At 42.7% G+C, this 27824-nt stretch overlaps 3 protein-coding genes across 15 annotated transcripts in view; 2 read left to right on the forward strand and 1 right to left on the reverse strand.

Moving 5' to 3' along the window:
- The window catches only part of LOC135108099 (uncharacterized), a 29171-nt gene extending 28063 nt beyond the window's left edge, over nucleotides 1-1108 (forward strand). For all 7 annotated transcript variants that reach the window (XM_064018755.1, XM_064018758.1, XM_064018760.1 and 4 more), the window contains one exon: nucleotides 135-1108. In XM_064018755.1, the coding sequence (XP_063874825.1) occupies nucleotides 135-316 (182 nt within the window). In that variant the 3' untranslated portion in view covers nucleotides 317-1108. The remainder of the gene's footprint in view (nucleotides 1-134) is intronic.
- Nucleotides 1109-3760: 2652 nt separating this feature from the next.
- On the reverse strand, nucleotides 3761-16147 carry LOC135108097 (tRNA (uracil-5-)-methyltransferase homolog B-like). Of its 4 annotated transcripts, none has more exons than XM_064018751.1 (12): nucleotides 16031-16147; nucleotides 14254-14406; nucleotides 13717-13903; nucleotides 13353-13442; nucleotides 12682-12729; nucleotides 12280-12450; nucleotides 11322-11563; nucleotides 9241-9358; nucleotides 8949-9045; nucleotides 7096-7238; nucleotides 6538-6616; nucleotides 3761-4101 (listed from the first exon to the last, which is right to left on the reverse strand). In XM_064018751.1, the coding sequence occupies exons 2-12, from the start codon at nucleotides 14322-14324 to the stop codon at nucleotides 3863-3865; spliced, it is 1485 nt and encodes a 494-aa protein (XP_063874821.1). In that variant the 5' UTR covers nucleotides 14325-14406; nucleotides 16031-16147; the 3' UTR covers nucleotides 3761-3862. The 4 variants fall into 4 exon arrangements, with proteins under 4 accessions (XP_063874821.1, XP_063874820.1, XP_063874818.1 ...); XM_064018750.1 differs by having other exon boundaries at nucleotides 12682-12792; XM_064018748.1 differs by having other exon boundaries at nucleotides 12682-12828; nucleotides 16031-16146.
- A 43-nt stretch (nucleotides 16148-16190) lies between these two features.
- The window catches only part of LOC135108094 (kinetochore-associated protein 1-like), a 33913-nt gene continuing 22279 nt past the window's right edge, over nucleotides 16191-27824 (forward strand). Inside the window, exons 1-19 of one of the 4 annotated variants that reach the window (XM_064018733.1) lie at nucleotides 16191-16325; nucleotides 17291-17413; nucleotides 17867-18102; nucleotides 18378-18491; nucleotides 18782-18905; nucleotides 19189-19355; nucleotides 19491-19693; nucleotides 20098-20263; nucleotides 20785-20967; nucleotides 21823-21970; nucleotides 22491-22652; nucleotides 23014-23234; nucleotides 25155-25258; nucleotides 25715-25866; nucleotides 26060-26302; nucleotides 26523-26729; nucleotides 26912-27045; nucleotides 27329-27449; nucleotides 27600-27734. In XM_064018733.1, coding sequence (XP_063874803.1) covers nucleotides 17291-17413; nucleotides 17867-18102; nucleotides 18378-18491; nucleotides 18782-18905; nucleotides 19189-19355; nucleotides 19491-19693; nucleotides 20098-20263; nucleotides 20785-20967; nucleotides 21823-21970; nucleotides 22491-22652; nucleotides 23014-23234; nucleotides 25155-25258; nucleotides 25715-25866; nucleotides 26060-26302; nucleotides 26523-26729; nucleotides 26912-27045; nucleotides 27329-27449; nucleotides 27600-27734 — 2943 coding nt within the window. In that variant the 5' untranslated portion in view covers nucleotides 16191-16325. Of the gene's footprint in view, nucleotides 16423-17290; nucleotides 17414-17866; nucleotides 18103-18377; nucleotides 18492-18781; nucleotides 18906-19188; nucleotides 19356-19490; nucleotides 19694-20097; nucleotides 20264-20784; nucleotides 20968-21822; nucleotides 21971-22490; nucleotides 22653-23013; nucleotides 23235-25154; nucleotides 25259-25714; nucleotides 25867-26059; nucleotides 26303-26522; nucleotides 26730-26911; nucleotides 27046-27328; nucleotides 27450-27599; nucleotides 27735-27824 lie in introns of all 4 variants that reach the window. The other 3 variants (XM_064018732.1, XM_064018731.1, XM_064018734.1) reach the window with 3 other exon arrangements.

Here is a 27824-nt window from a genome sequence, read left to right on the forward strand (position 1 = left end):
TTTTTTATGTAAGAGGGGCATTGCTTTGCGGCAACAAAAACAGCGAGAAAAAAAAAAAGGTCCATTGAGGTGCCAGTCCCTAAATAAATGTTAAAAAGCATGGCTGTTATAAAGCCTTTCTTTGCATCTCACAGCCCCGAACGCCCAGCCCTCTCTCAAATACGACTCTGCGCTGGAAGAAGAGGAAACCGAGGAGGAGGACGAGAAGCCGATGAGGGTGGGTGAGCTGCTGCACCTGCTGAAGGAAATCGCCGGGGACCGTGGCCTCTCCGGACACACCAAGAGCTTCCGCTTTGGCATCAGCAGGAGGAAGTGAAGGGAAGATGAGAAGAAGGGCGCTGCAGAGGAGGGAAGGAGGAATAAGAAGAAAAGAAGGAGGGTCAGGTCTACTAAGGGAAGGAAAGAGCGGAAGAGTGTGGGAGAAAAGAAGAATCAGTAGTGTGGAAGAGGAATAAATAGAATTGAAAGGAAGAAACTGAAGAAAGAAAGGCAGCTGTGCAAGGCGGGTAGGGAAGATGTCAAGTAACATAATGGAGGAGGAAAATTATCATAGAATAATGCATGTAAATAACTGTCTATCCGCAATACATAGTGAATTACAGAGGGAGTCTCTACTTGTAACTGGCCCACGCACACACACACACACACACACGTGGCAGGTATATAACCATAATGGACCTTCACCCTAATCCTGTATACGACACATGACAACCCATCCTTCTGCTGCCCTCCTTCCTTGCCTGTCTTCTTCACCTTGCTGGCACTGCTGCCGTTACCCTACTCTCTTACCCTGCGCCTCACACCTCCCTGGCACCCTTAACCTGCACACACACACACACACACACACACACACATCACTAGGTACTCGCGTGCTGCCTATCAAGGTGAATCACGCCGCTTCAGTCGCAGGTAGAGTAGCACACTGGCTGGCAGCAGTGCTCGGCTGGACGCTGCACCTCCTCTTCCCTTCTCGCCTCGTCGCGTCAGTCAGCTAACCATCACGTCTCCCTCTCACCAACAATAACAATTCAAACACTATAGTACGGTATATATTTTTTTCAGGAGGATATATAAGTATATACATTCAATAAATGACAGAGATTTACCCTGTGTGTGTGTCTCTCACTAACCAAAGTGCGTGCGTCAAGCGCGACAAGGTGTTTGCAACGCAAGACTGGTCAACAAAGGTTATCTCTTGCATGTATTGTTTGATCCACTTGGTCTGTACCAGATGGGAGACGGGAGGAACCGTCCGCCTCGGGAGATGAATGGAGGTATAGTACTACATACCCTGAAATTCTGTGCACCAGCGACTTCCTGAGTCACTTCATCCTGAGTATAAGAGAGCAGCCCAGGTCATCGCCACCTGGGCTGCTCCCTGTCCACACTGATACACATCTGCGCCATGTACCTGCCACTGCTTCAAATCATAGCCTCACCAATGATGGGCTTTTAGTTTAGCCAGTGCTTCCCACTCTGATTGGGGAGCAATATAGGAGAGAGAGAGAGAGAGAGAGGAGAGAGAGAGAGAGAGAGAGAGAGAGAGAGAGAACGCCGCCAGCAGCCCTCTTGACGATGAGCAACAAGCCCCCGCTACCAAGTTCACTCACACGTGTACTCACGTCCTCACATGAGGCTGCTCCATACACACATGTTCATGTGCTCACCTACAGGGTTGTTACATATACACGTTCCTAACAATATGTTTCCTCCAGAATACACAATTATTAAATGTTTACCTCTCTTAGACAAAATTAAGTAGACTCAGTAAAATTTTATACAAACGATTTTTTTTTTCACGTAAGAGGATCACTGGCCAAGGGAAACAACCAGAAAAAAAAAAAAAAATCCCACTTAGGCGCCAGTCCCAAATGCCATGTCAAGAGAATCTTTAAAAATTGAAGGATAAGTGTCTTAAGATCTCCCTCTTGAGAGTTCAGGTCATAGGAAGGAGGAAATACAAAAGCAGGTTGGGAATTCCAGTTTACCAGAAAAAGGGATCAATGATTGAGTATACTGGTTAACTCTTGCATTAGAGAGGTAGACAGAATAAGGATCAAGGGAAGAAGAAAACCTTGTGCAGCCAAGCCGCAGGAGAAGGGGAGACATGCAGTTAGCAAAATTGGAAGAGCAGTTAGCATGAAAGTAGCAATAGAAGATAGCAAGAGGTGCAACAGTGTGGTGATGAGAAAGAGGCTGAAGACAGGCAGTTAGAGGGGAGGAGCTGATAAGACAAAAAGCTTTTGATTCCACCCTAAAATAGTGGTATGAGTGGAATCCCCCCATACATGTGAAACATACTCCATACATGGGCAGATAAGGCTCCTGTACAGAGTTAGCAGCTGGGGGTTGAGAAAACTGGAGATGACTCATAGAAGCTGTTTTAGCTAGAGATGAGACCTAAAGTTTCCAGTTTAGATTATAAGTAAAGGATAGACTGAGGGTGTTCAGTGTAGAAGAGGAGTGCAGTTGAGTGTCAGTGAAGAAGAGGGGATAGTTGTCTGGAAGGTTGTGTCAAGTTGACAGATGGAGGAATTGAGTATTTGAGGCCTTGAATAATATTAAGTTTGCTCTGCCCCAATCACAATGTCAAGCCATCATAGGTTGACAGTGCCCAAAACAATGGCTGGGGATATAACCTCAACAGTTAAGCATGCCAAGACATTACACTTCTGAGTGCTTTACACATGACACAAATCTATCATAAGCTTCGCTTGCCAAGTATAGCTATATTGCAGCAGAAATGCAAAGCTGACATAGCATGCCAAAACTCAAATATGCAAGGTGTGATGTCATAAAGTAATTTAAATTAAAATCATACAAATGTGAACAAATTCATGCAGAAATATCAATAACATTTTTAGTATTGACAAATAATTTATGTATAAAACCAATAAACAGATAAATTATTGTTATCCATTACTGTAATATCTTACCAGGATCACCTTTTCCTTCTTACCATTGTGACAATTAACTAGTAGACTAATTGCAAAATGGTTATGCATCACAACACACACAATCTCAAACTATACTGTATTCTTGGAGATTTTTATCTAATATATTTGCATTCTTAAAAGGTAAAAGAATAATGAAAAAAAAAAAAAAAATCATATTTCAAATACAGATATTCATTCATGATATAATGTGTAAAATGAGCTTGCCATTGAGTAACCTATCCCAGCTTAATTCAGATCAATTTATCAGTGCTTTCATGTTACTCCTAAAATGGCACATCACAGTCATAGATGCAGGATGAAGACACAGGCTGCAAACACACACCTCTTGATCTATGTGCCTGGACTGTTGGCTTCCTCCACCTGTCCTCTGCTTGAATACACAACTCCTTGGTCTTTGTACTTGCTCCACCCGACATGAATGGAATAGACTCAGTAATCAGAGCTGAGTCATTGGGTAACTTTAGAAGATGCTTATCCTGTAATATTTGAGTACGACTTTCAACTCTGTTCGGGGACTGGCACCTCAGATGGCCTTTTTTATTGGTTTTATTGCCCTTAGCTGGTGCCTCTCCAATATATATATATATATATATATATATATATATATATATATATATATATATATATATATATATATATATATATATATATATATATATATATATATATGGATAAGGATGACAGATGGAAATAGAGGGACTACCACATGTAGGCCTGATGACTTCTTGCAACTTCTCTTTTCTTATGCTCTTATGTTACAAAATCCCCCCAAAAATCAAACATCCTGAATATCAAAGGCAATGGGATTCAACTCATGTATTTACCAACAATTCTACAGCACTGCACTTCATGACTGAGGGAAAGCTTGTCACTGTCTCTCTCCCTGCCTCCCTTTCTATCCTCCCTTACACTTTTGCACGTTCAAACAGCATGACCAGTTCATTGTGGCTAGTGTGGGGAAACAAGTCTACAGGTACTGCATACTTGGGGATAAAGGGAATAGTATTTCTAGCCTTGGGTGACTTAATTTTCTTTGAGCCAAGCTTCACAAAGTTCTCCATAGCAAACCCGTCAGGCTTGCAGGTCACATAGATCAGCTTCTGGATCGCCTCACATTTCCGGATAGTGCGGATCACTTGAGGGTCTGTTGGATAAAGTTTTGTAAATGTCTTAACTCTCTCTCTCTCTCTCTCTCTCTCTCTCTCTCTTTCTGTCTTTTTGTTTCTGTCTCTCTCTCTCTGTCTGACTTTCTATGTCTGTTTGATGGTGTGTTTCTTGTCTGCATTTTTCATTGTGAAGGATAACTCACTCTCTCTCTCTCTCTCTCTCTCTCTCTCTCTCTCTCTCTCTCTCTCTCTCTCTCTCTCTCTCTCTATCATGTAGGATGGTAACAATGATAACCACAAGAGACAACAGTTCTCAAATTTTAGGTAATCCTTTTCTGACTATACACTTTAAGGACTAGCACTTTCTATGAGCCTTTTATTATGCCTTTTGTTACCCTAAGACAGACCACTCTTACATAAAAAGGGCAAAAAGTTATCCTCCACAATGAATCTGATAGAGAATCAAAGCCAAAATTGTACATGGAAGGATATAAAGAGTTATGTGCTTTCACTCCCACTATAAAATACAAAATTCCTCAATTGCTGTATTAAACATTTTTTATGTGGGATGGGCACTGCCCAAGGGCATCAAAAGTTGCAAAGAGAAGAAAAAAAAAAGGCCCACTGAGGTGCTGGTCCCTGAACAGAGTATAAAAAAAAAAAAAGTGATAGTCAAAAATAAAGGTCTTGAATAGTGATAGTCAAAAATAAGTGTCTTGAAACCTTCCTCTTGAAAGAGCTCAAGTTATAGGAGGTGGAAATACAGAAGCAGGCAAGGAGTTCCAGAATTTACCAGAGAAAGGGATGAATGATTGAGAATACTGGTTAATTCTTGCATCAGAGAGGTAGACAGAATAGGGGTGAAAGAAAGAAGAAAGTTTTGTGCAGTGAGGCTGTGGGAGGAGGGGAGGCATGTAGTTAGCAAGGTCAGAAAAGCAGTTGGCATGAAAATAGCAGTAGAAGATAGCAAGAGATGCAACACTAAGAACATAAAGGCAATGAGAAAGAGGATAAAGACAGTCAGAGGAGAGGAGTTGGTAAGACAAAAAGCTTTTGATTCCATCCTGTCTAAAAGAACAATATGAGTGGAATCCCCCCGGACATGTAAAGCATACTCCATACATGGATGGATGCCCTGTACAGAGTTACAAGCTGGAGGGGTGAGAAGACAAGAAGGGCGAAGACAACTCAGAATGACTAACTTCACAGAAGCTGTTTTAGCTACAGATGAAATGTGAAGTTTCCAGTTTAGATTATAAGTAAAGGACAAAACCAAGCATGTAGGAGAGAGGGACAGTTGAGTGTCATTGAAGAAGAGATGATAGTTGTCCGAAAGATTGTGTCAAGTTGATAGATGGAGGAATTGAGTTTTTGAGACATTGAACAATACTAAAATTGCTCTGCCCCAATCAAAAATTTTAGAGAAATCAGATGTCAGGCACTCTGTGGCTTCCCTGTGTGAACTGTACTTCCTGAAGGGTTGGATGTCTGCGAAAAGACGTGGAAAAGTGAAAGATGGTATCATCAGCATAGAAGTGATAGGACAAGAAGTCTGGTTTAAAAGATCACTGGTGAATAACAGAAAGAGAGTGGGAGACAGGACAGAACCCTGAGGAACACCACTGTTAATAGATTTAGAAGAACAGTGACCATCTACCACAGCAGCAACAGAATGGTCAGAAAGGAAACTTGAGATGAAGTTACAGAAAGAAGAATAGAAGCCATAGGAGGCTAGTTTAGAAATTGAAGCTTTGTGCCAGACTCTATCAAAAAATTTTGGTATATCTTAGCCAACAGCAAATGTTTCACCAAAATCTCTAAAAGAGGATGACCAAGACTCAGTAAGGAAAACCAGATCACCAGCAGAGTGGCATTGACGGAACCCATACTGGCAATCAAATAGAAGGTTGTGAAGTGAATTACTTTAGATAAGGAAATTAAAGCAATAGGATGGTAGTTTGAGGAATTAGAATGGTCACCCTTTTTACGAACAGGCTGAATGTAGCAAACTTCCAGCAAGAAGGAAAGGCAGATGTTAACAGACAGGAGTTGAAAGAGTTTGACTAGGCAAAGTGCAAATATAGAGGCAAAGTTTCAGAGAACCATAAGAGAGACCCCATCAAGTCCATAAGCCTTCTGAGGGTTTAGGCCAACAAGGGCATGGAAAACATCATTGTGAAGGATTTTAATAGATAGCATGAAGTAGTCAGAGGGTGGAGGAGAGGGAGGAACAAGCCCTGAATCATCCAAGGTAAAGTTTTCAGCAAAGGTTTGAATGAAGAGTTCAAATTTAAAAATAGATGAGATGGCAGTGGTGACATCAGGTTGAAATAAAGGAAGGAAAGATGAAGAAGCAAAGTTATTGGAGATGTTTTTGGCTATGTTTTTGCACTTACAGTGCATTAGTATATGTAAGAAAAATCTAAGAACAATCTCACAATGTAACAAAAATATAAATGCTAAAGAGGACTCACGCAAACCAGCTCTGGCAGGATTGACAACAGCGACTACATCAGAACACTGGGCAAGTTCATCTGTCAGTCGGGGCAGCACCTGTGGTAAGGGAGGAGAGACAGAGAGAGAGAGAGAGAGAGAGAGAGAGAGAGAGAGAGAGAGAGAGAGAGAGAGAGAGAGAGAGAGAGAGAGAGAGAGAGAGAGAGAGAGAGAGAGAGAGAGAGAGAGAGAGAGAGAGAGAGAGAGAGAGAGAGAGAATACACATCTTTAACTAGCAGAATAAGGGAGACTTTTCATAACACATCTCTTGCTCCAGAGCTAGGGAATGTTTGAATGTGCTGAGTCAATAACAGAGCAGTGTGTGGTGCAGCTGGGAGCTGGAGTGTACAAAGATGGACTTCCTTCACTAAGTCAGGGTCAAGCAAATGGTATATTGTAGAAATGTTATATTTTCCACTGGACACTGTGAGGTTAAAAATATCTGAGAAAATCCAGGATTATTTCTCCTTATTACTCTGTTTTAGCCTTTGTTATATTCAGGTGATTAGCTGAACAAAAAGGGCAAAGAACAGCCTCACCTTCTCAGCTCTGCCGGCAATAAAGATGGTGTTGTTGATGTTGTTGAGAGCGGCATTCTTCTTGGCATCCTCAACAGCCCCAGTGGTAATGTCAATGCCAATGGTGCTCCGGACGTGTGGTGCCATGGCCAGGCTCACTGTACCTGCACACACACTCATTTGTGACACTCTATCACATCAGACAACTCTTTCATTCTTTACCTTTATTCTATTGTCTGGAGTGGATTAAAGTTAAGAGTATCAAGTCACACAATAAAACTTTCATCCTTTGCTTTTCTTTCATTATCTGGCAGTGATTTAAGGTCAGTATCAAAATATTAAGATACATTCATACATACATACAGTGGTACCTTGACTTACGAGTTTAATTCGTTCTATGGCAGAGATCATAACTTAATTTGCTCTTATGTCAAATAAATTTTCACCATTGAAATTCATTGAAATGCCATTAATCTGTTCCGGCCCCCCCAAAAAACACCCTAATTTCTTTGTTGCATGTTTTTTAATACAGTAAACTGTTAATATAATGAACCTATGTTTACCGAATTTTGGGTATAACAACCCCTTTAAGGCTACTGAACACTCACTTTATTTTATAAAGTTTGCATATTATGGCATATTTCAAAATTATTGAATGCTTACTTTATTTTACGAACATCAATACAAGAGAGTTGGTTGACATGTAGTCAACTGCATGTTTGAGACACGAATTCTGGCTGTGTGGCAGCTAGTAAGTGACCTTAACAATGGTCAATGAAGCAATACTCCCTCCCCCCCCCTCTCTCTCTCTCTCTCTCTCTCTCTCTCTCTCTCTATCTGTGGAAGATAGATAGAGAGAGAGAGAGAGAGAGAGAGAGAGAGAGAGAGAGAGAGAGAGAGAGAGAGAGAGAGAGAGAGAGAGAGAGAGAGAGAGAGAGAGAGAGAGAGAGAGAGAGAGAGAGAGAGAGAGTGCTGTGCCACCACTTCATATATGTCTGTTAATATCAGACATTTACCATAAGAAAAATGTATTTTATATATAACAAATGTTGTATAAAAACACGTGAACGAGAGAGATGAGGAATGCTGGGCAATTGTTGTGGCACTCAACTGTGCCAAGTGCCAACTAGCGGCTCAGTATCTGGAGCTTGCTCATATCTCTGATTTTGGCTCACAACTCAAAGCAAAAAATCATCCAAGTGACAGCTCATATCTCAAAAAAATTTGTAAGTTGGGGCACTCATAAGTCAAGGTACCACTGTACTTACATATGGTGTGCAGTGGGTGGATGGTGGATGTGGCTGAGTGGGTGGTTGGACAGGTGGGCTAATGGAGGTGGGTGGATGGATGAGTATGAGTCAGTGGATACGTGAATGTAGTATCCATATGCACTGGATAGTGGATATGGCTGAATGGTTGATTGGATGGGTGGATCTGGTTGAGATGGGTTGGTAACTGTGTGTGTGCAGATCCATATATTGCCTTCATGAGGCCTGTAGTCAAGATGTCTGAACCTAGGAACCTTTTAGGCACCAAGTGGTTTGGGTACCAAGTGTCTCAAGCACCATATCCTAAGGCCTATTTGCACTCAGGCTGATCTGTCTTAAGGATCATCTGACCTGAGGCCTGTATGACTTGAGTACCATCCACCCCAGTACCAAGTGACAGTAAACCTCCAAAAAGGCAGGGTGGCTGAGACAAGGCACACGACATTCACATTCATCCTCATTCACACCACTCCATCAGCTCCTTGTCACCTGACAGAGAAGAGAAAGTACTCCTGCCTTCATTCCATGGGGTTCTATCATCATTTAGTTATGGTGCTTCTGTCTCCCTGGTTTGCTGCAACATGCTAAATGAACAAGAGCTCTCACCTGTGCCACAGCAAATATCCAGTAATGTGGTGACTGGGGAGACTTCTGCTATTTCCTTCACAGTGCTATACAGAACCTCAGCTCCTTTTGTGTTGATCTGAAATGTAAGTGTAGCACCAATGATACTTTCTTCATCACCACCACCATTACCACTATCTTATCAGCTCCATAATTTCCTACATCAATTAATTTTAGAATGAAAATTTAGCTGAAGTGCAAGTAAATCTCGTATGCAATAAATAAGTGCTCAGTGGCCCGGCAAATGTCACCACAACTACATTGCTTCAGTCACCTGGAAGAATGAGTCTGGTGAGATCTGGAAGTAGAGATCCAGGCAGGTCTCTGTGATACACTCCTTGCCAGCCACCAAGCGGTATGGTGCCTGCTCTCGAGTGCAGCGTGTGTGTGGGCTGGGAAAGGACTGTCATTTAACTTAACTTTCATCACCACTCCACCTCTCAAACATACACAACTGACTAAAATACTCTATTTCCTACCATATAAGACGCACTGGAGTATAAGTATAATTTGGCAGGGGATATTTAGAAAAATTAACATAAGCCCCACTTTTCCCTGAACTTCACAGCCCACCCCTCAATCAGGCTTTGATCCAAATTGCAGCAACTTGAGCACTAGTGGAGACATGGGGTCCACAGCTGGCAGGGCTGTGACCCACAAATGTCTGAGTTGCCAGGTGTGTTGCAGTGTTACCAGGTCAGGCGAGGATAGGTTAGGTTAAGTTAGGTTAGGGACAACTCAGACCTGCTGGACGTGTCCCAGCCAGCAAGGGACCCCACATCTCCACTAATGCCCAACACAGAAGAGTAGAAAATATCATACCAGTTTATCAGTGATCATAACAGTCAATAAACAATTACAACTATGATATTACCTCATGTTGCTTTCTGCCTTTCTCTGTGTTCAAGATGTTCCACTGCTGGCTGAAGAGTTACAGTGCTCCTACCCAGCTGTTGACTTGAAATGGTCAACAAAACACTCTCTGAGCATGTTAAAGTCTCTGATCTTGAAATTGATACTACAGTTTTATGTTTTTGCATTATTTTGGTTCATAATCATTATCTAGTAATGTTTAGCACTATTTTGATTTGTAATCATTATCTGACAATAAATAAGCATACATATTTCATTCTGGGGTCAAACAGTTGCATTTAGGTGTTACTCTAGTACTGGTAACCATAACCCATAAGTCTACCCAAACCTAACCAGTAGGGTATAAGATACAGGGTGATTTCTGGAGCATTTTTTTTTTTTTTTGGGAGGGGGAGAGGGGGGAGGTCCGTCTTATATGGCGGGAAATGTGGTATACAGTTTCATGGTAAATTAATCTATCTATCTATATACCAAGTTTGCAGTCCCACACAAAGTATCTTAGACAAAGCACCACACACTCATATACACATCATTCACATTCTTAGCCCCATTGGCCCCTGGTGGAGAAGAATATCATGGCAAATATTTGTCAACCAACTCATTCAATTTTAAAAGGCTAGTACACTTGGCTGGTCTAGGTGGAGATGATTTGGGCTTATCTCCCTTCACACTAAAGCTCCAGTCCAGCCAGCAGAGAATAGCTAAAGGATGTGATCCAAGGAATTGAGGCCTAGCAGTGCAGCAGGGAGTGAAGACATCAGAATAGCTGCAGGAGTCATGTCAGTGATGTAGTAGGTGAGAGAAGCATATCTGAGGTGATATGGACATGTGGCCGGTATGAAAGAGGATCCTGTAGACAGAGGCTTAGGTGGAGAGATAGAATTCAGAGAGATATGAAATACCTGGGGTTGGAGGAAGAGAACACACAAGACAGAAGATACTGGTGACAACATATAACAACAGCAGACCCCACCAGGGATTCATAAGACAAAGAAGTGTAGCAGGAGTGGAGGGTTAGCATTTCTGCCCAGCTGTGCATGGAAGTTTGTCATCCTACACAAACACAAAGCCTGCAATACTATCTTCCTTTGTGTGTGTGTGTGTGTGTGTGTGTGTGTGTGTGTGTGTGTGTGTGTGTGTGTGTGTGTGTGTGTGTGTGTGTATGCTATGAGAGACTAGAAATGGTGTTCACTACACCCTGAGAAATAAACAGGCAAAGATAAAACTATATTTAAAATCTCAGGTGCCTTGTTTTGCCATTGAGTCATGTACCTAAGTCCTTCGGCACTGCACTGGATTCTTACATTCTACTTTTCACAGGTACTACAAGTGGTCATTTGATGGAATATAAAAAAATCTAATATCATGCTTAATAAACTCAGTTACATCAGAAATATTCAGTCATACTTATATTAAATATAAAACAAATTCAATATCACACTTATTAACAACTCCCACTGCATGAGTCACACAGCTGCTCACCAAGCCTGGAGGTACAAGGAGTCCAGCTCACACTCAGAACCTTCCCCGTTGATGAAGTACTGGCGCAACTCTTCCATGATTTCCTGTATGGTGTCTTCAGGCAGCTGCTGAGGGTGGATGATGACAGAGGCCATCTTTTCCCCTGTGGCAGTGGAGCGCACCACCAGGTTTCGCCACACACCGCCTTTGTCAAAGCGGTGGCAGGCTTCGTGGGGAGACTGACGGATGAACTTTTGGAAACTCTGAAACACTAACACTTATGGTATTTTTGTAACAGACACAATATTGCACACATCATTGGGAAAGGATCTAGTGTGTGGTGTGCTGAAGAATCCCCTTTCTGCTTCTGTATTTCCTCCTTCCTAGGACTTGGAACTCCTTCAAGAGCAAGGTTTCAAGACACTTATCTTCCAATTTTGGGATTGGCACTCACAGTGGGCATTTTTTTTCTCTCTCTGTTTTGCTGTCCTTGGCAAGTGCCCCACTTACATAAAAAATAATAGTTCTAAAATTTTGATTTCATAATGTGTGCAACTTAAAACAGATTCAAGAGGAGGAATACAAAGAACAGACACTTGGAGACATGCAGCTCTATCACAAAGTTATTTCCTGTGCAGTACACTAATAGCAATACACTACATATTGGAGAACATGATAGAAATGCAAGGGGGTACCATGACTGGTGTGTGTGTGTGTGTGTGTGTGTGTGTGTGTGTGTGTGTGTGTGTGTGTGTGTGTGTGTGTGTGTGTGTGTGTGTGTGTGTGTGTGTGTGTGTGTGTGTGTGTGTGTGAGATCAGGACTGAAACGTGAGGGAGATCAGAATAGAATGTATGGGGCAACAGAATGTTTGTAACTTGGAGAAAGAAATCCCAATATTTGTTGATGAATCTGTAACTGCAAGAGGAAGAGTGGCAGATCATAAGAAATCTTGGGGCAGAAAAGTCAGTAATTCCACACCTGTGCAATCTGCTTGTGCTTCTCCCTCATGTTAATGAGGAAGGTGGGTGGCACACACACCATCTCCGGGTCTAAGGGTCGCCCCACGAAAAAACCAACAGTTTTGGGATTGCCATCAACACCAAAGTGGATCCCAAACTCATCTTTGTTGCGGTATCCAATCAACTCTGGCTGTGTTCATGGAAGACAGTACTGTTACTAGTGACATGTGGTATCATTCTTATTACTGGAGTTCCCTAAGATTACATGAATGATGACTGAGGACAGACCATTTCAAAGCAAAATGTGTCTATGGGAGGAGGATTTGTGTTCAGATTGGTGCAACACTGAGACTGTTAGGGAGACATTTAAGACCAGATATCTCAACAGTTAAAGACAAATATCTGTGACAGTCACACTTACTGAAGGTCTGGTGGGCTCAAGGACACAAGGCAGCTTCTTGAAGTTCCTCTGTAGGGGCATCCCAGCCTTAGACAACCTGTTGCCCAGTTCCTTAAGGACCTTCTTGCATTCCTGCTCTTTTATCACAAGTTGCTTGAAATATGGAACCTATGACAGCATTCAAGAAATGTAAATACCAGTAATCTTGATTTTTCTTGTCTTTTGCCTATTTTTTTCCTTCCAGTCTTACTTGCATGAATAAAAGATACCTACAAGAACTGTCTGGACAAACAAAAACTCAGCAATAGAGAAGGAAATCCCAGTCATTACAGCCTCAGCAAACAAGTCCCTTGATTAACATAACATACAAACTGAAAAGAATATATTTACATGACGAACAATGACTGATGATACTGATACACATCAACTGAAGACTATGTAATGCAAGCCTGCCAGGAAGTGTGTATATATATATGACACTTCCACATAAGACTATGAAAAATTAAATGAAAACACAAGATGTGAGAGTTTTCTGTTATATGTCTCAGGAACCATATACTGTCATCTAATTATGAATTAATCCAATCCCCAGGTGACATTATCCATTGAAAGCTGGATAGTTGGCCTTATGATAATTGAGCTGCCAAAGAGAGCACTCCCAGCACTTAGCAAGAATCCCATGAGGGCCGCACCTCACAAAGGGGAGTGACAGACTCAGCAAGGCGCTGGAACTGGGTGTCCTCAGTGACTGGTGGAAGGAGAGGAGGAGTTGCCTTCTTGCCCTGGAGTGAAAAGCACATGTATTCATCAAAAGTGAATGAATGATGCATCACTTTTAGCCTAAAGTAACCATTAGTACTGATTAGTTCAATCAGCTAACAGAGGCTAGAAATGGAAAGGAAATTAAACTGATAAATCTCACAATGTTTCACTTAATTTTTTTACAGAAATAGATTTTGTGATGAAAAGTTAAAAGTTATGTACCATTAAGACAAAAAAAGAAAACTCAGAAAGAAAGATGAATATCTTAAGCATATACATAAAAATGAAAATCATCTTTTCTTTAAGACCAATAGATTTTGGCTCAGTTTTCCTTGGGTGACTTTCCTTGGTGATTTCTAAAAGTTGTGTTTGTCTCAAGCTGTTTCCTGCTATCTTCAGCAAATTCTCCTCTGCTAGCGGCACCACAATCTTGGCTGAGGCTTTACCTTCAGGCCGGAAGTAACTTCCCCGGGGCAGCTGGCTGTCATGCCACAACAAGGCACAGTAGGAAACAAGTAATGTCACATAAAGATCTTTGTTTATCAGCTCCAAAAACTAAAGATCATATTATTGCAAGCATAAGATAATATGAAGCGGTGTTACAGTCAAGGATAAACAAACTTCACTGGGGTGATGATGGCAACTCAATTGTTAAGTTGCCATGCATCCTTAAGGTCTTATTGGATGTCTGGCCCCTTGTCACTCCCTCTCATGATCCCTCACTTTTAAATAAGTTTCTCAAAGTTTCAAACTACAAGGCATTATATAGTGTCCTTCACAATGAGATGCCAGTATTTCTGGAAGTACAAGGAACAGCAGCCATATACTCACCAGGCAGCTTGGGTCTTCAGGTGCCTTACCCACACTCGGGAGGCCAGGCAGCACATTGAAGTGACTCCCATGGTGCTTAGCTATGTGCACCTTTACACATTACATACATAGCTTTTTTGCAAGTTTCTTCTAATATTCCAGTCTTTCCATATTCTGCAAAAGGATTTAATTTACCCACACTGCATCAACAACACCTTACAATGAAAAGTTATAAGTTTAGTTTTTGGCCACAAATCTGAGAGGCCACTCAGAGCATCTATTCAAGGAATGATTCAGCAAAACACAAACAAGAAACATTCATACACAGGATAATGAACAATTGTATGCAGTCAGGTCAGGTCTGCATTAAATTCTGTGTTTATGAAATTCCAAGAGCCTTGAGTCAAATCTGGTGGTGGTGTTGCCATCTATGTGAGAGAAGATATAGCAGCTTAGCAGCAAGTACTGAAGATCTATGAGCCTTCTCCAATGGACAACTGTGCTCCTCTCATTATATGTGAAAAGTCTCAACCTACAGATCACTGCAGTTCATAGGCACACAAATGCCATCCTTGAGCAATTTAATAGCATAACTGGAAGGAAAGCTAATGGGTCTCTATGACTGTATGAGGAAGCCTTGGAAGGGTACCTGCCAGGCTTGGGGATAGGAAGTGTGATGGCATGCCAACACACTGAAAGGAATGTCTCCAACAACCAGCTGGCATTGAAGACATTCAGGAGAATGCAGGCTGGTGAATCTGGAGGAACTCATTGGGGACACTGTCCGCCCCATTGGCCTTCCCAGCAGACAGTGACCGCGAGGCCGAAGAAAGCTCCTGGGGAATAATAGCTGTACTAATTGTGTGGTAGGTGTGAAGAGGGTATGCTAGGAGAGAGCAGTGTCCTCTCTGTGGCTTTGGTGGGTGGACATGAAGTGGACATGGTGGTGGTGGGTGGACATGAAGTAGCAGCCTTGGCACTCATTTGTATTACCATTGACAATCTTTCCTTAAATTATTGGGAAAGGCTTATTGGGAAACTAAACTTTATTTGCTCCAGAGGAGAAGAGAGAGATAAATTATTATCTACATGTGAAAAATAATTGAAAAACTAGTACCAAAGGTAGGACTGGTGGTGAACACTAAACCAAGGTGGGGAGATTGTGTCAGGTATGAGTCACAGATGCCTTGTCCCAGGGGGTGACAAGTCACTAATACACAGTTTCTCACACATGCGAGTACATCTATTCAACTGCCTTCCAAGGAACATCAGAGACCTGACTGGTATCATTACTGATACCTTTAAATCTCACCTCGACAAATGGCTGGCAAACATCCCGGACCAGCCACTAATACCAGGATATACCTGTTCCACTTCTAACACTCACTGAGGCTATCCAGGAGGCCAAAAAGGGAGGAGTCACGAAGACTTGGAATGAGTAGAGGACCCCCTCAGCTCCGCCGTTAAAGGGCGAAATCCTTCAAAGGTATCAAAGGTTAAGGTATTCAAATAATGGAATATATACCCCAAACTTTCCTCTTATCCGCCTCAATGTCCTAGTCACTCAGAAAATGTTCCACATTCTCCTCTCTTCTTTTACCCTTTATTCATTAATCCACTGATTGATTCATTCATTTATCCAGTGACCGACTGATTCATACGTGACAACGGACCATGACCACCACTAGACACACGTGTGGCGACCTGGCATGACTGCACGCTCGTTACTCTGCTTCATTTACATATCCACATTATGTCTACACACGCTGGCTACCTGAACACTTATATGAAGCCGTACCGAACTGTAGTTGAATGTCAGACAGAAAAATGGGACATTTTGAGCACTAATCTATCACCGCCGCCGCCAAGTCCACCAGCTGATGTTAACTTGTAAACAAACAGTATTTTGTCCATTTCCTTCCCTTCTTTATAATAACTTGGAAATGGATAAATGACTGAAAAAAATAATTGATAAATTCAAAAAGGCAATTATATATACTTTGTACGAAAAATTAATTAGACAAAACTCAGAAATTGCGAATCGAGCGGTGACAGCAGAACCAGCACCCAGGCGGCAGGCGGTGCGAACAAAAGTGAGTTCAGTTAGAGGCTCGGCAGCCGATAACTATTTCAGTGTTCATGAACCTCAAGCCTCTTTAAGGTGACCCAGAGTGTGCGTACCCTAGCAAAGTAAGGTTGTTGGTATCCTCAGCAAGTATAAGAATGAGAGCAGGAAGGTTCATATGGATAAGAATTGACCTGGATAGTCTTTCTGTAGCTGCATGTTCCCGCGTTTTTTGACGTTGTGGAAGGCTGGGTCATTATAGTAGATTACCAGTTACTTAGAGTTGATCTTCTTGTGGTTGAAGTAGGTGCCTAGTTACACAGAGGTTTCCAGTTACTTTAGAGTAGATTCTCTTACCTGGTGGGGCCTCTCCAGCCGATGTCCAGCCAAGTATGGGCAACTGGAGGATTGCCCCAGAAATGTCAGTCAGATACTCCAGTCAGTCTAGCGAGCAGTAAAGTATTGTAATGTCATTGCATTATAGAGACTGGCTTGATCTGTCTTTCACTGAGATTTGTCATTGAGTGTATGGCACGTGGTAAATGTCAGCTGCAGTCAAGTTACTCTAAGGTAGATTTTCAAGGCTCTTCTCAGAGTTCCTCAGGCATTCTCAGGAGTCGTCAGGTGCCCTTTGGGTTCCTCAGGGATTTTCAGGGTTCATCAGGGTCTTCTGTTAGTTAGGCATTGCTCCTCCCTTTCCTGGCCACCATCCAGAGTGGGAGAAAACAAATCCCTCCTTGGCCTAGGTGCTTAGGGCTTCCTGCCCAACCATAACCTATTTATTCATATTTTTGTACTTTTTTTGTAATGTAAACTAATGAAATCACCAACTCATTATTTTCTCATCACTTCCCCTGCCCCCAGACAGTAAGACCCCTGATTTGATTGTCGTTTTTTGTTAGTCACTCGTTGTTATCTGAATATCATTTAACAATCTCTAGCATGTGACCAGTTAAGCTGGCACAACAGCAGTCATTATCTCTTTTATTACAGATGGTGGCGTGGGAGGTGCTTGATGCCGAGTGCGATGAGGAGACTCGGCAGGCAAAGGACCAGGGTAGCCTCATCTCCCTGTATGAAGTGATCAAGCTCACCTACTTCCATCCCAGTGAGCAGGTGAAGCACATGCCCCTCAGGAACATCCTGCTGTGGGCTGACAACACCTTACTTTTGTTTATCTTGGTTTTATTGTAGTGTGTAGATGGCTGCTGTCTGGATGCAGGAATAGCACAGAGCAATAAGGAATTTCCTTCATATATTTGCTCCTATGTGGAGATGAGACGTGGAGGGAAGGGGATTGTTTGATTCTACCAGAACCCTTATGTCTTGTGCCAGCCTCCCTCCAGAGTGAATGGCAGCCTGACATGAGGGACACAGGCTGACAACAGGCCATACACTTCACAGCAGGGTTGGAAGAACACTGCCACTATATTGTCCTTTCCTGTGCATGCCAGTGGTAGCAGTCTACAAGAAAGGAATCTTATAATAAAAAAGTAACAAGGAATGATTTAAGGTAAAATTTTTTGTTCATTGCAGGCCACTAAATTTATACTAACAATTGTACTGCAGGTGGAAGGTCTGCCTCTGGTGAGTGCCAGTGCAGGATGGGGCCAGGTGGCAGTGGCTCTGGACCAGATGCTGTTCGTGTTAGGAGAGAACTGCTCCTCCCTGGTGCTGCATCTCACCTTGGAGGAAGCAGTGAGCCTGGTGCTGTGGGCACCACAGGGGGAGTTCTTGATGGTGGGAGATGTTGCCGGCAGAATCCATTACATCCATGTGGCCTCACACAAACTGCTCACCACAAGGTAACTTTAATCCGCCACACTTAGGCATGATCATCACCTGTTAGCCTGAAGGAAGCTGTTAAATCACATGTCTTTGTTGTGGCTGGTTGTCCACAGAGTCACCCAGCCAGCAAACTGTTGAGTGCTCACCTTTACACTTGCTCTGTGAGGTTGTAGGATTGAGTTTTCTAAGTAATCCTTTTCCTTCACCTAATCTCCCTCCCTTAACACTTAAATCACTGCATTCCCTGTTTTTTTTCAGCATATCTCTTTTCACTCTTCTCTGTTGCTTGCAGGCAGCTTCCCATCAAAAAGAAGAAAGGAAAGGTGTTTGTTGGAGGACGCTGCTTCCAGGCGAGTGATGGCAGCTTCACAATGTCTCTTGCTACCTCTTGTGGCCAGATCTTCAGGTATTAATATTAATTGCTCTTAGTTTTCAGGATTTAGAGGGTTAGTATGGAAGATGAAAGAGGAAGACTTGAGATTGCGTATATATGTCATTTTTGTTTTGTTTTATCTTTTATTTTTTCCATTTGATTCAAGGTGACATTTAGTGAGGGACGTGTCTCATAAAAGTGATGTGTGCATGTTGCAAGTTAGGGGTAATGTTTGCAGCTTAGTGTGGGGCAACATGTGACTAGTGTCTGATCACCAAGAGACATGAGTGGTGCTGCTGATCGGGGTGCCCTGTCTCTTTCAGCCTGAATAATATAGACAATGTTGCTCTGAGTGAAGGCCTGAGGCTGAGGAGTGAAGACACTCTGAAGACTGTGGCAGCAAACATCACCCTGACGGAGCAGAGTTTTGATCTTCACAATACTGAGGTACTTCAGGCTCATGTTTGGTAACACTGCAAAGTACACCAACCAAAGTCCACACAGAGAAAGACATTCATGTTGTGTTTTCTGAAAGAGCATTTAAGATACAGGGTCACAATACTTTTGATTTAGAGGTGATCAAGAACTCTTATTGGCCTTTTCTTGAGTTGTGATGGTAGGTGTTTTGTGCAGTGAGTGCCTCAGGAGTGGCATTAGGTCTGCTGGCACTGTAGTGAGTGCCTCAGGTGTGACATTAGGGCTGCAGCACAGTTGAGTTTGATGCATGCAGGTGTCCTCTGTGGAGAGCGGTGATGGGATGCTGTGGCTGTACTGTGCCAGTGAGGATGGCCCCATTCTGTGGAGTCCTTCCAGCCTGCAGGACCCCCAGCGGCCCCTCACCTGGACCCTCGCTCAACACTCAGCCTGCCGCTGTATCATACCTGTACAGAATGCCAGGTCAGACCCACATAGTTGACTTGTTTGTGTGTGTATTTATTTATTTGTAGTTTTGCAAGATTGGTTATGTCTATGATGTCTGTCTTCTAATTAGTGTTCTGTGTGTGTGTGTGTGTGTGTGTTTGTCTGTGCCAGGTACCTAGTGGTGCTGAGCAAGGAAGGGACTGTGGCAGTGGTGTGTGGTGTGACAGGCCTCACCCTGTGTGAAGAGGATGCTGACAGACTGCCAATCCTTGACATGAAGCTGCTGCAGGAGGTGGAGGACCAGGCACAGTTCCTCTTTCTCCTTGAGGATCCGGACTCAGGAGGCTGCCTGATGAGGATTGTATCCTTCCCAGGTGAGCCTTCAAGAGTTTCTGCTGTGATGACCTGATACATTTTTACCTGCCATGTCAGCACCAAAGATTTTCTCTCTTATATAATTTATATATATGTATACAAGACCAACATCTCCATGAAGAGGGCCAGCCAAGAGCAACCATGCACACACACACACACACACACACACACACACACACACACACACACACACACACACACACACACACACACACACACACACACACACACACAGACACACACACACACACACACACACACACACACACACACACACACACACACACACACACACACACACACACACACATTCTAAAGAACTACAGAAAGTGTTGTATTCATTATCTACTTTGGTTTTTACTTTCATATTTGCTTTCACACTCCTTGTCCCTTCTCTTTGCAGGATTCACCACAATATATGAGCTTGGCATGACTCCAGGCACCTCCTTGGTAACTCTGGGGGAGGGGGCTGAATCCATCTTGTTTCTTGAGCCTGAAGTCACACTTGATACAAAACTCATCAAAAGTATCAAGATGAAGAGTATTGTAGATGGTGTGCCTGAAGCAAGGTGTGTGTGTGTGTGTGTGTGTGTGTATTTTAATTATGGGGCAGTTTTGTATTGACAGTTATTGAGAGGAATGAAATATAGTTCAGCTAGGATGCTGTTTTCTTAATTTTATATTTCATCACCAAGAGACTAGGTCCTGAAATGAAGCCACAAAAGATGTAGGTCTGGTCAGTGAGCTATGGATCAAAGATGACACGTGTGAAAGCTGCATGTAACACAAAATGATTTGTAAGACTGATGAAGACATATTTAGAAAAATCAGCATATTTGTTGAGAGAGAAATTATGATTCTTTAAGTGTTCAAATTATTAAATGCAGATTAAGTTAGCATAAAAATGTAAAGAAATTATGAGGTTGGACACGGAGGTTTTAGATGTAAAACTTGTAGAAATGAAGGAATAGAGTTGTACTGGAAGTTTACCATAATTTTACCATCATCTAAACCTGGGGAAATGAAGGAATAGAGTTGCACTGAGAGTTTAGCTCAATGTTACCATCACCCAAACTTTGCTCTGCCCCAGACTGGCCAAGCTGTTAGTGAAGCACAAGTTCAAGGAAGCGGAGGAGTTCTGTGGCCTCTTCCAGCTGGATGTGGAGGAGGTGCACAGGTCCCGAGCACAATACTTGTGTGACCTGCTGAATCCCTGGCACACCACCAATGCCACAGCCAGTCTCACTATGCTGGACATGGAGGCAGGCAGCAGGTGAGGAGAGCAGGGAATGTCAGGGTAAAAAAACTGCTTTCCTTATTTTCTAATGTTTTTGTAATTATTATGGAGCTTTAAAAGCAGATTAGACAGATTTATGAATGAGGAGGATAAGTGGAAATAGGGAGGTTTTTCATGCTGGGACTGCCACATGTAGGCCTGACATCTTCCTGCAGCTTCCCTTTTTTTTTTTTTAATTTAATTAATTAATTAATTTATTTATTTTTTTTTATTTTATTTTATTCTCATGCTAGATGAAAAGCAGGGAAGGGAGGGACATGGTTATGAGGATTGTTACTCCCTGACAAGAGGTAACGGGAGACCAGTGACTCCTAAGGGATGCCAGCCCCCAATTGCTTTTGATTTTCTATGATCACTAGAGTACACCACCCTCAGTAGAGTTGATCCTGCAGTGGCTATGGCCATGGTCAAGCCATCTTCACTTATGCTGCTTCACCCAGGCACAGAAGTCTTTGTGGGCATGCAGGATTGGCTGGGTGGCTCATTCTCATGGTGATGTGGTGGTGCCCACTGGTGGCTGGTAATGTATTCACCCTGCCGTACTGAGCACAAGTGTAATGGTGTAATTAGGTAGGTGCTCACTTGGTGCATGACAAGGATAGTAGGTGGAAATGGGTAGGTATTATTCATGCAGGGCCTCATGGCTTCTTACGGCTTCCCTCATTTTCTCATGCTAAGATGAAAAGCAGCGAAGGAAGGGACTTGGTTAGAGTGGTAGATGATAATTGCCATGAGAAGAGGTAACTCAGTGTTGCAGTGCAATGTCACCACTTGTCATGCCTGCCATTGCTGTACACTCACAACACAGTTCACCCCTGATGTGCCTTTCAGTCTGATGGAAGAGCTGCTTGCCACACTGGAGAAGATCCGGGATGCTGGGTTTGTCACCACCATTTGCATTGAGGCTCCCATGACCAACCTGGCCAGCACCAAGAGGATCCTCAGCTATGCCAAGGAACGCCTTGCTCAGGCAGCTCAGGTGAAGCTGTGCTGTAAGCTGTTTCTGAGATGGAGCAGTCTGTGGGAACCTAGATCTTCAGTATAAGTAACACTTTTCATTTTTCCCTCTGTTTTTTGCCATAGATCCTTAATAGTGGCATGGTCTCTGGAAAAATGTTGGAAGGAAGTCTGTTCCCCACTGCACTTGCTGTGTTATTTATACTGATAATCTGTTTCTTTTACTTGTCGCAAATACACTTTGGCTCTGCTTCATTCCTTCAGCCAGTAGATTGAGTTCTTTGCTCACAACTGTTGTTGATTGTTTGGTAGTGTTTGGCAGACAGATGCAGACTGATATCAGCTTTCCTTTGTGAGGTTTATATGCTTGTTTCCTAACTTAGGTCTCTCTAAAAATACTTATGTGATTTTATTAATGGACAGTAGAGTGGTTGTACAAAAAAAGGGACATGTCCCAATCATAAATCACAATTCACTTGTATACATGATGTAGAGATCTGCGTGCATTGGTAAAAGTTTCACCGCACATTTGTGGTTTTCAGTCTGAAGTAGGTGACAAGATGAGTGAGTTGATGCAGAGAGTGTGTGAGACGTTCTACCGCCTCCGCACCTTTGAGACTGTCTTCCCCTCCTCCGACATCCAGCACTGGCTCTCCTTCTCCCATGCCGACATGCTGGAGGAGTGTTTGGAGCACCTCATTCAGGTGAGGACAGCCCAGGAAGACAGCTAATAATCCCTTCACTGGGAGGACTTTAGGAGATGCATGCTTTCCTCACAGTCTTGTTCCACTGAAATTGGTAAAACTCCATAGCTATATTTGAAAGTTCACTTCTCTCCCACACAAAGGATGCAAGTGTTTCATTACAATTGGGAAAACTTTATAGTTATTTTTGAAAGCTTACTTCTGTTCCAGACTTTCTTCCCTTACAAAGGATGCAAGCATTTTCTGAATCTTGTTCCATTACAATAAGGAAAATACAACCATATTTCAAAGCTTATGTTTATCCTAGACTGTTCTCCCTCATCAAGTATTCCACTGAGAGATGACTAAATGGTGTCTGCAGGGAAACTTGGACGTGGTGTCAACATTTTGGCACCGACACCAATATGAGTTCAGCCACCTGATGGACGAGGAGCATGTGGCACAGGTGCTGGCATCAATACCCCACAACATCCCCTCCTCCATCCTGTGTCAGTGGCTGCCTAAAAACATTCTGGCAGACTTGGTGATGTTATGCCGCAGCTCCTTGGACATGATTGCCATCTGGGCTGACGAGTGGGTCAAGTAAGTACTCAGTGTTTTGGCCTCTATTCAGAAATAGTTTGCTGTCTCACCACAACTATTTCCCAGAGCCACAGAGATGATTAGCCAGATTCTCAAGAGAGTTCCTTCTGTTAATAATATAGAAATCTTGTAAGTCTGTCATTAGAACCGTAAAGACACTTGGCTTGCTCACCTTGACTATTTTCCAAGGCCAGTTTTCAAGAGTTTCTCCTGTTAACCTTTACAGTAGTGTTTAGTATGTATACAAGGCGTAACACAAGTTTCTGCAAATACTGGAAAAGATGAAAGAATGTGTAATTCTAAGTAGAAAATGTTCTATACACATATGCATTTTATTTTAAGGCCTTGTTTACCCGTCAGAAGAGTTGAAAATGCATGGGACTCCCAGGTGTGCTCTGCATGGAGCTATGAGGTGACGGACAGATGGTTGCATTGTCGCAGCCTTGGAGGTGCCGCTTGGTCAAATTACGAATGGTTTAATCTTATTTTTTGCAGGCTGTGAAATATTACAGTATCTTATAACAAGAGAGATGGTATTAAAAAGCATGTAATTTACCAATAAGCATTACATGACAATCTTATTGCAGTGATTAAATGCTATGTGGCATCATCCCTCAGCTGTTTTTAAGGTTGCTCAGACTAACTCCCCCCTCCTCCCTTGCTTTGATGATGTCACAGCATTTTACAGGGGTACTTTTAATCACTGTAATAATGTTGTCGTGTATTGCTTATCAGTAAATTGAATGCTTTTTAATACTATTTGTCTTGTTATAAGATACTGTAATATTCCTCAGCCTGCAGAAAATAAGATTAAACCATTCATAATTTGAGCAAGTGGTACCTCCGAGGCAGTGTCTGTCCATCACCTCATAGCTACACGCAGAGCACACCTGCAAGTCCCATACATTTTCATCTTCTCGGATGGTTAAAGGCTTAAAATGCATATGTGTATAGAATGTTCTTTACTTAGAATTACATGCTCTTTCACCTCTTTCATTATTTGCAGAAACTCGCGTTACACCCTGTATATATGTACCTCTTAGGAAAGTGTTTACTACGTATATATACAATTTCATTTCTGAGTCATTTTATGGCTTCCAATTTTCTTTGTATATATAAGATGTCACTAACAGTAACAAAGAATATTTTGACAAGTCAGGAGTGAATGTTTTCATATACATATCTATCTTATGGGCTTATTATTATGATCTGAGTACTTCTGTAGGAACTGGGACATATTTGGGGATTATTTCCTTTTATTTATTTATTTATTTATTTATTTATTTTATTTTTTTATGCTTATATCAAAGCAATGAAATGGAATTGAAAGCTATGGTATTGAAGAGGGATAAAGATTTTGGTTATAAATGTTGCAGAGCTGGCTACACAGTGCAGGCTACTGTGTTTTCCCAAAAATCATCACATAAAAAGATAAATTACTTTCTCCTAAGAAATTACTTCTCAAATCTATAATCAGCAAGGCATAAGAAATAAGAAATGAGACCAGAGTAATCAGAAAGGAAAACTGATAGTTTGTTCAATTCTTTGAGAACTGCGGGTGTATTAGCCATGGCCTTGTGATGTGGGGTGTTGCCAGATGCACATCCAACCATTTTCTTGATTGTATGATTCTTGTTTATTTATAGGGATTTGTAATGTAAAGTACTTAGTTATTAAACACACTATAGGATTGTGGAAAGTGTATGTAAAGGTGAGAGTAAAAGCTTTCAAATAGCATAAAAATAAAATTCTGCATCCCTAGTCTGCTATTGTGAGCTCTGAGATGGAACAAATCTAAGAATCAAAATTGTATGGTAGCCATTCCTCTCTCTCTCTCTCTCTCTCTCTCTCTCTCTCTCTCTCTCTCTCTCTCTCTCTCTGATACACTTTTGTATATATTTGTGATGTGTATGTATGCAGGAAGTTGGAGGTGTTGGAGAAGACCAAGTGGCCTGCCTGTGGCCTGAACCTTGCCAACACCATCATCACTGTGCTGGAGAATGTCTCCTCTGACTTCCTGGCAGGTGAGGGAGTTTCATTCTGTCATTGTTATTAACTAAATTGGTTATTAGCTTGTGCTTGGCTGCTTCTGTGTATAATGAGACAGTGCATTCAACATTGGTAGTGTTTGATGTACTACAGCAGATGAGTGAACTACCATCAACATCAGCAGCATAAGTAATCTGATTATGTAAATATGACTTCACTAAAAGTGAAACTAAATATAAGAATATCAGAGTAGTTTGTTATTCTACTGATATTGTATACCTTGGCTGAATCATTCATCACATTGTGCTTTCAGCAGAAGGTATCCTTAGGCACTTGTGCATGTGCCATAAAGCAGTCTCCTATTTTTGATGAGCTTCAGTGAAATGCAATGTGTCCAAACTGTCCCAGTATTAGGATGCAGTCATGCGGCCCACTGGTGAAATGCACACGTGCACACACACATTAACTGATGGACTAACACAACCTCACAGATGGCAGTGCGGAGAACACCATGGCTGGACAGGTTGCCTTCTCCCCATCTGCAGCACTGCAGCAGCTGCAGCAGACAGCACATGCTCTGCAGGACCTTCAGTTACTGGCCTCCAAGTTTAGGATCAAAATAAAACTGAACCAGTACACTCAGGTAAGCACTTATGACCTTGTTCCTAAAGTAAGACTTGCATCATTTAAGTGAGGCTCTTTACCACCACCAGCACACCACCTGCTGCTGCTGCTCCTACTTTTTCTATAGGAGTGCATGGGAGGGTGAGCAGGGTGTTACCTTATTGTATACATAGATACACAACATGTGTACACTGTTGTCCTTCCTGGTGCAGGATGACAAGATGGGGGCAGTGTCTGCTCTGCTGGACTGCTTGGTGTGTGGGGAGGAGGTGGCTTCCCTGATGGATGGCTTCTTAAGGGGATTCTTTGTACGGCACCAGCTGGATCAAGATCTCCTCCTCTCCCGCTACATACTGGAGACCCTGGCCAGCGCCGACCAGGACTGGTGGGCCTGGCAGGAGGCCCCATGGGAGGACAAGCTGTATGCCATCATTGATGTCATGTCTGACACCCAGGTACAGTCTTCACTCACTCAGCTCCTGTATTTTGTGTGTTGTCTCATGTCTGCAGTATTCACCAGTCAGTGTAAAATCAGTAAGATTTAAAAATCTTCTCAATGCATTGTTAAGTAGGCTGTGACTGAAAGTTGTGGGGGAAAAGACTGAAGCACATGCCAACACTACAGATACATTAATAATTCAAATGAATGTGGAATAATGTCCCTCTTTCCTCCAGTTGCGAGCTGAAGTATTGCTAGAGTGTGTGCGTGTGGCGCCAGTGCCATGGAGTAAGGGGACGCAGGCAGCCTGTGAGTTGGGGGTCTCCCTCAACACCTCCCGGACCAGTCAGCTGGAGGACCAGCGGAACATGGTGGGCCTCAAGCTGGTGCTGCGCCGTTACTCACTCCACATGGTGAAGATTGAGGACCCCAGGATTGCAGAGGTGTGTGTGCTTTTAAGATGTGTTTCTCAGGTAATACATATGAGTGGTATGTTAATCTTCACTTTGTTTTGAGATTAATGAAAGGAAGAGGCATTGGGTTGTGAGTGGTGTCAGTACAGGTCTCATGAGGCAGATATGAGGCTCTGCACAAGTCAGCCACTGATTTTTGCTACTGTTTGCAGATGATCTTGAGGAACATTGTGTCACACGACAAGGCCACAGTGATGGAGGATGCCTTGCACGTTGTGAACAGCTACCGCCACTTGTGCCAGAGTGATGCATATGTCTTCCGTGCCATCCACCTGCTTACCACAAGGTGCTCCACACTATGCTTATTGAATTATTGTCAGTTCTGTGTGTTTGGATGTCTTTCACCTCCCTGTGCTTCTTTCAGTGTACTTCATTTTCACATCATCTTGAACAGTCCCAGGCTAGTGCTATGGAGACCATGTTTCACATGTCAAGCACATACCACACAACTGACTTATCATGTGTAGGGAAATCCCATAAGGAATTACCTTGCACCCAATCCAAACACTTAAAGAGGGTGTTACTTTTCCTCCACCTCCAGGCACTGATCATATCCATTTCTTCCCCAGAGATATTGATAGCACCAAAGAATTACTCTTGGGACTAAATGACAGTCTCCAGAAGCCAGTATGCCAGAAGCTGATAATTTACATGACTCAGATGCTGCTGCACCGACCACTTTCACAGAAGGTAAAGCAGAACCGAGAATGCAGGGAAGGAGTGTTGGGTTAGATGTGCAACACATTTCAGGAGGACGGGTGGGACTAACAAAATCTGTATCTGTGACTGTTTTTAGTGTGGAGAGTGATGGTATAATTGATGGTAATCTGTACTGCACAGATGAAGGCCAACCATGAGGCGATGACCAAAGGTGTGATAGAGCTGGAGGCAGTGCTGATGAAGTGGGTCCCAGCAGGCAGCCTTGCAGAGCACAGAGAAGTCTTCTCAGTTGCCCCTAGACTTCATGCTCTCCAGGTATGCCAAGCCACATACATACATTCACCTAATGAGTTGTGTACTCAGTCAAATGCCTGTCACCTTTTGCTGCAGAGTGCCAAAGTTTAT

Source organism: Scylla paramamosain, chromosome 16 (genome assembly GCF_035594125.1).
Source record: "Scylla paramamosain isolate STU-SP2022 chromosome 16, ASM3559412v1, whole genome shotgun sequence".
Lineage (NCBI taxonomy): Eukaryota > Metazoa > Arthropoda > Malacostraca > Decapoda > Portunidae > Scylla > Scylla paramamosain.

Bases quoted from the DNA above. Each gene is read 5' to 3' on its own strand.
- LOC135108097 (XM_064018748.1), bottom strand. From the start codon at position 14,324: ATGGGAGTCACTTCAATGTGCTGCCTGGCCTCCCGAGTGTGGGTAAGG. The intron at 12,451-12,681 runs GTAAGTGTGACT...CCATGAACACAG, and splicing joins TTGAGCCCACCAGACCTTCA to CCAGAGTTGATTGGATACCG. The intron at 11,564-12,279 runs GTGTGGAATTAC...TTAGTGTTTCAG, and splicing joins AGCACAAGCAGATTGCACAG to AGTTTCCAAAAGTTCATCCG.